General features: G+C 44.7%; 1 protein-coding gene across 1 annotated transcript in view; it reads right to left on the reverse strand.

The window, feature by feature from the left end:
* The window catches only part of LOC138521792 (E3 ubiquitin-protein ligase TRIM39-like), a 128,723-nt gene extending 127,625 nt beyond the window's left edge, over nt 1-1,098 (reverse strand). The window contains exon 1 of the mRNA XM_069634883.1: nt 944-1,098. Within this exon, the coding sequence (XP_069490984.1) occupies nt 944-1,003 (60 nt within the window). The 5' untranslated portion in view covers nt 1,004-1,098. The remainder of the gene's footprint in view (nt 1-943) is intronic.
* Nucleotides 1,099-6,982: the final 5,884 nt, after the last annotated feature.

Consider the following 6,982-nt stretch of genomic DNA (forward strand, 5'->3'; position numbering starts at 1 on the left):
CCTGCCTCTTCATCATTTTAGTAATTAATGTATTACTCTGGTTGTCATGTCGGGGAATATTAATACTGGATTCAGTACGTGGATGAGGATTAGTGGTGCAGTAAGCCATTAAGGCTTAAGGAATGGAGGGAACATCCCTGAAAGGGAGTGGGGGATACATGTTTTTCCCTGAAGATTTCATGTCTCTCCCCAGATGGTCGCCTCTCCCCAGATGTCCTCCCTCATATAGTTACCCCCAGGGTCAGGATCAGGTAGCAGCTGCCATCCCCTGGCCAGATAGGGAGAGGCTCCCTCAGGGAGGGAAGTGATGATACTATCAGATTCATCACAGGTGACACAACACATGCAGTATAGTACAGAGGGTGACTGTTCAATAGCATTCTTTTCATGTTAAATGTTACTTGCAATACATATAGTTCCTTCTTAATAACAGTCTCTGAACATTGATCACAATTTCCAATATATTATCAAAGATATAGGAAACAATGGCAAACCAATTAAATTTAACGTCATCTTTTAAATGAACTTCAAATTTCAGTTCTCCTGGCCAGAATATGTCATCATTTTCAGTTATAGCCAATAACGGGAACTCACATCAAGTCCAAGTCTTTTCTTCAGGCCCATGAAACTATTATTTTTGATACACATTCGAGTTCTATTGAGCATTAAACCTTTGGCAACTTCTTCCCAGCCAATTGGATCTTCGACAGTTAGAATAGGACCTGGTTTCACCATGCTGGTGCATTAGATTTGCGGGGGCTCTCTCAGCCGCAATGTCATGTAGTTTCCAATTACAATCCACAAATCTCTCTTCATTTGGGGAATGCTGACCACATAACTGGATTCTCTAGGAACTTGCAATTGCCAGATGTCTCAAAGGACCACCCCGTCCTATCTTCAGCTCACCCATATCCCTAGCATTATCCGATGCATTCAAGCTTACCTGTTGAAGGAACACCTCCCGTCTCAATGCTGCAGTGTCATTTGGACCATTTCCATGCATTCCTCCTGGGCCGCAGCATCACTTAGACTCCTGAATCTTCATTTAATGCCATAGGCCATGACTGGTGCTTGAAATCATCGCAGGTTGATCTGAGCTGGACGTGCAGGTAATCTTCCACTGCTCTGTAAGCGATGACCTTCTCGATCCTTTGACCTGCAATTGTGATGATCAATATTAGACTTGTTAATACTGTTTGTGTGATACTGTGTAAATCTTCGATGACATGCACTTCTCCTAATCTTGCATCTATATTGGGCAATTATGAGCCTGTGATTAAGCCACTTACTTTCTCTAATCCCCAATCTTTCCTTATTCATTGTTCCACTGTAGACAGAGGCTACTAAATTGACCCTGTCCCAGATTCAACCTTCAAGCCTTCTCTGCACTCTGCCTTCCAGCATCAGGATGTCCTTCTGCTGCACCAGTTGTATTGCTGCTGCTGTAGAACAATTAGGAGAATAAGATGTCTTTTGAAAGTGTAACATTGACAAGAAGAACGGCGCAGAGACAAGGGTCTTATTTAGGATTGTCCATCTCTCTAGACGTGTTCCTTTTTTCAAGTTCTGTACAAGAGTGTCTGGGGGCCTGATTCTGAGCTTGTGATAAAAAGTGTGTGGAAATACGACATTCTGAGATGTGCTTTCGAGTAGCAAAAGCTGCTAAAATGACACATTGTGTGGGAAACATGTCCATTTTGTTAGGCAGAGGGGCAAGGGAGGCCTTTCCGGAAACTAGCAGTGTTAAAGGGCTGCATGTTAGCTCATTATGTATGTATGAATGCATATGTGCATGGAGTGTTATGTAATGTATGTGTGAATGGGTGTGTGTTATGTCAAAGAATATTTATACCGTGCACTATCACCACCAGAGTGGTCCCCCGGTGCTCTGGAGGATGTGAAAGTTAAGAGGGTAGGATCAGTTACTAGGGTGGAGCGGGATAAAGGTAGAGCAAGATTTGTGATGTTCTGTTGGCAGCTTCAGTTCGGTTTGCACCATTCGCTGAGCATGGGTGCGGTTTACGGATTTGTGGGCTCCCATGTGCTGTTGTGCGAGACTGTGTGGTTTGTTTTGTTGTTGCAGTGTAGTGAAGTGCTTGCGGTTTGCAGTGCAAGAGAGTGGTTGTGTTTGTTTAGGGTTTGAGAGGCTTGTGCAGAGAGTAGTGGTTTCATCAGATGGGTTTTTGGGGTTATCTTGTTTTTTCGGGCGTCATTGTTGGGTGTCTTTGGCCTTGCTGTCTGATGGAACGTTCCTCTGCGGTTCATTCACCTGGTTCTGCGTGAGGTGGTGGCCTATCCCTGTGGCTGTCTAGTGACCTGTGGGCGGGAAAGGAGGTGAGGGTCTCCCCCACCCACGGTTGAGATTGCTATGGTTATGGGTTGCTCTTTGGTCGTAAGTGGGCTCTTCCTTGCCTCGGCTCCCTGAGCTCCTAAGGCGTGGTCCCTTCCCTACGAATTCTAAGCGCTCCCTGTCCTGTCAGGTGTTAGTTAGTGACTAATGCTCCTTCGTCTCCAGCAACTTCCCTGTCCCTTGGGCTCTGCCTAGCGACAGGGTTTGGCTTGGGAGGGTGAGTCCTGGGGATTTGTTTTTTCTTATTTTTTTCTTCATTTCAGTTGATTCTGTCTGGTTCTGTGGTGAAGAGTTAGGTTTTGAGTAGTTTCCTGAATTTTAGGTGGTCCTTTGTATTGCGTATGTCTTTCGGGAGGGTATTCCAAGTTTTTACTGCCAGGTGAGAGAAGGAGGATCCCTCTAGCTTTTCCTTGTGAATGGTTTTGGTTCTAGGCAGATGTTATTGCTTGATCTGAATGTTCTTGTCGGTTGGTAAATCGTTAATTTCTTTTGTGGGAATTCTGCTCCGTGGCCATGGATTGCTCTGTGCGTTATGCACATTGTTTTAAATGTGATTCGTTGTTTAATTGGAAGCCAGTGTAAAACTTTTAGCGCTGGGGTGATGTGGTCTCTTCGCGATAGTTTGAGGAGGAATCTGGCTGCTGCGTTATGGATACGTTGTAGTTTCTTCAGCAGGTGTTCTGGCGTTCCGAGGTAGAGGCTGTTTGGCATAGTCAATTATTGACATGATGAGGGCGATGATTGTCAGTGATTTATGGGTGAAGGACAGGAAAGGCAGGATTCTTTTTATCGAATGTAGGAGGAAAAAGCATTTCTTGATTATTGTGTTTACTTGTGGTTCTAATGTTAGCACGTTATCCATTAGGATTCCATGTTTTTTTACTATTTTCAATGGTGTTGGTGCTGTTCCTAGTTCTGTGGGCCATGGGATATAAATGTTATTTTCAAGATTTTTGGATATAATCATGATTTCTGTCTTGCTTGGGTTGAATTTTAAGCTGGTTGTGTTCATCCAGTCGTAGAGTTCTTTGAGACATTCTCCCAGCGTTGTGTTCGCTTATTGTGTATCTTCAATTTCATAGATGATTTGTGTGTCGTCTGCAGCACGTAATGTTGTGTTTTTTGATGATCTTGATTAGCAGAGCCAGGTAGATGTAGAAGAACAGTGGGGATAGGGATTATCCTTGTGGTACTCCACAGTCGGTGTCCCATGGAGCAGATTTGAAGGGTTTTATCCAGACAGTTTCCGTTCTATTTGCTAGGAATGGTTTAATACAGAGTAGGGTTAAGTCCGTTATTCCTATTTCTTCTTTTCTCTTGATGAGGATGTCATGGCTGACTGTGTCGAACGCTGCTGAGAGGTCCAGTAGTATTAGGGCAGATGTGTTGTAGTCTGCGTTTGTCTTTAGGTCATCCCAGATAGATAGGAGTGCCGTTTCTTTTCCTCTCCCGGGTCTAAAGCCGACTTGTGCCTGATTCAGCAATTGGTGTTTTGCTACATGTTTTTGTGTTAGTTTGTAGACATAGGTTTCTAGTAATTTTGCTGGGTAGGGGATGTTTGAAATAGGTCTGTAGTTGGAGAGGTCTTCCACGTCGCCTCTCGTGTCCTTGAGGAGTGGTTTGGCATGCACCAATTTGCATGATCGCAGTACTTACCCTGTTGCGAGTGACAGGTTAAAAAGGTTTCTGTAGTATTCCAGTTGTGCGCCCTGTGTGAGGATGGATTTGTAAATGTCTGGGGGGCAAGGGTCCATGGGGGAGCCTGCTTTGTTGATATGTCTTATCAGCTCAACGAATGTCTCTACTGATATTTGTGGGAATCTTTGGAGTTTATGCTGTGGTTTTACGTTTGTCAGGTTTGCTTGTATGTTTTGGTTGATTGATCTGCTTTGTATAATTTGATGGATGTTGCTGATTTCTTTTTTTTTTCTAAAGTCTTTCGCTAGGTCTTTGCATAATTTCTGTGAAGGTATTGGAGTGTTGTTTCATCCCGGTGGGTTCCTCATTTCATTTATGATGTTGAACAGTTCTTTTTGGGTGTTGGTGGCTTTGGTGATTATGCTGTCATAGTGTTTGGTTTTTGGCCTTTTGGATTTCTTTTTTGAAAGACCGGATTTGTCATTGGAATTGGGCTCTCTTTTCTTGGTCGTATTCTTTCCTCCATTCTAGTTCGAGTTTCTTGTTGTTCTTTGTCATGGTGCTGAGCAGTGGGGTAAACCATTTTGCCATTGCTCTCTTTCGTGACGGGGTGAAAGGTTTTTCAGTGAAGATGCCGTCGATTGTTTCAGCGATCCATTGTGAAGTAGCTCGGTTTTTCCATCGAGGTCAGCTTCCTCCAGGTTAATGGTAGTTGGTTTTGTGAGTTCAAGTTGTTCTATTAAGTTGCTCTCTTTGATGGTCTTCCAGTTTCTTTTTGTGGTAGTTGGGAGTTCATTAGGCAGCTTGGCTACCTTAGTTGGTAGCCTGATCCCAAATGGAATGATGAGGTGATCACTCCAGAGTATCTGTATTGGTGGTGCAGTGGTGATAAGAGTTTTGCTGGTGAAGATTGCATCCAGTGTTTGTCCCGCCGTGTGTGTTGCTCCTTTGACCAATTGTCGTAGTTTCATGGTTTTTAGTTGCTCGATTAGCGATTTTTGTTCGTTTGCATTTACTTCTTCAAACCAGATGTTGAAATCCCAGAGTATTATCAGATGTTCACAGATGTTCATGTTGGATGGCTATGTTGGTGATGGCTTCTATGAAGTTGTTGACGAAAGTTGCGTCGTATGTCGGTGGTCTGTAAATCAGTATGAATTTTATGTTTGTTTTTGGGTTTACTGTCAAGTGAAGGACCATGGATTCACAGTTTTTGATGTTTAGTGGTTCATCTGTTTTTATTTTCAGGTGTTCCTTGAATGCTATTGCAAGACCTCCTCCTTTTTTTCCTTTTCTGTTTAACTGTGTGCACTTGAAGTTGTCGGGTAGGCAGCTGTCAAGTGTGATTTTGTAGTTCGTCCAACCATGTTTCTGTGATGAATACGACGCTGATGCCATCGTCGCAGAGCAGGTCGTACATCTCTGTGGCGTGTTTTGACATTGATCTTGCGTTGATTAGTTTGCAGTGGATTCTTTTGGCCTGGTTTGTTTTTTTAATATCAGTTTTGTCTTGTGATTGTTGCATTGGTTTGGTCCCATGTTGCTCTCAGGGTGTGATGGTGGCTCAGTCGCATCTCTGTCGTCGTTGAGTAGGTCTACTAGGTTAAGTATTGGGTTCTTGTTTTCTTCAGGTTCCTCTTCTATATTTTGTTGTATTTGAGGGAGGTGTCCTCGTGTTTTTGTGATATATGGAGTGAGGACATCGATTGTGTTTGTATTCCTTCTGGATGTTGCTGTTCTTTTTCTGTGTGGCTCTCTTTTGTTGTTGGTACGTCTCGCATGGTTGGTCGTCGTATTGACTTGTTCTGGTGAGTGGTTGGTCGTGAGGTATGGTGTTAAGTATAGCAACTTTTCTCTTTTCTTGGCATTTGTTCTGTTGTCGACCGTGTTTGCAGGGGTGTGTTCCGCAGTTGTGATTATGTGGTGTGATTCCATTTGGTTTATTCCTTCTCTTGGTTGTCTTTCGCGTGGCCCTGTTAGTTTTCGTGGCATGTTGCGTTCCTTAGTGGTACGTTGATTTAGATGTTTCTTTGCTTTTGGGTTTTTGGTGTTGTGATCGTTTGGGTTTGGTTGGCTTATACGTTTGTTTGCGTTTAGGTTGCGTTTTAGGTTGCAGGGGTGGTGGCCCACATGCAATGTCTTCCTCAGGGCCGTCACGAGGGGTGTGCAGGGGGGGCAAACTGCCCCGGGCCTCGCGCTTGCGGGGGGCCTCGCGGCCCCCTCTCCTAAGGAGAAGGCAGCACAGTCTCCCGTGTCCTTAATTCACATGGGGGACTGTGCTGTCTCCTATCTGCCCCTGCAATGATTTTGCTGTTTGTTGCAAAGCTGTTTGGCTCCGCAACAAACAGCAAAATAATGGGAGACAGCAGGGCTCAGAAGTGAGCTCTGCTGCCTCCCGTTATTCAGCTGACTACGTAGACATGCTGAATGACATGAGAGGGTTCCTCTCCTGTCAGTCAGTGTGTTCACGTTGCTCAGTGTGATTGAACATGCTGACTGATATGAGAGGAGTTATCTCCTGTCAGACAGCATGTCCCTGTGTCTCTCCTCCCGTTTGATTTTCTCTGTGCCGTGCTCTCTCCTTTGTCTGTCCTCTGCCCGTGAGTCTAATGTCACCCACCTCAAATCTCCTTTATCACTTTCCTCTCCGTTTCTTTGTGTTCTCCCACGTCATGTTCATTCCTCTGTCTCCCTCCACTCCAGGTGGGCTTTCTCCACATCCCCCGTCCCTTTGTCTCTCTCCACTCCCTGTTACTTGGCTTTCTCCTGCATCCTGCTCACCCCGGTGTCTCACTCCTTCACCGTTATTTTGACTTGGTCCACATTCTACTCACCCCTTTGTCTCCCTCCTCTTCCCTTTGTCACTCTACGCTCTCTCTGCTACTTTGCTTTCCCCCATGTTCTCTTCTACCTGTTACTTGGGTTTACTCCGCATCCTCCTCTCCCCTTTATCTCCCTTCTCTCACATCCTCCTCTCCTCTAGGTCTCCCTCCT

Source organism: Ambystoma mexicanum, chromosome 13 (genome assembly GCF_040938575.1).
Source record: "Ambystoma mexicanum isolate Mex_15411 chromosome 13, UKY_AmexF1_1, whole genome shotgun sequence".
In the NCBI taxonomy this organism is placed as follows: Eukaryota; Metazoa; Chordata; class Amphibia; order Caudata; family Ambystomatidae; genus Ambystoma; species Ambystoma mexicanum.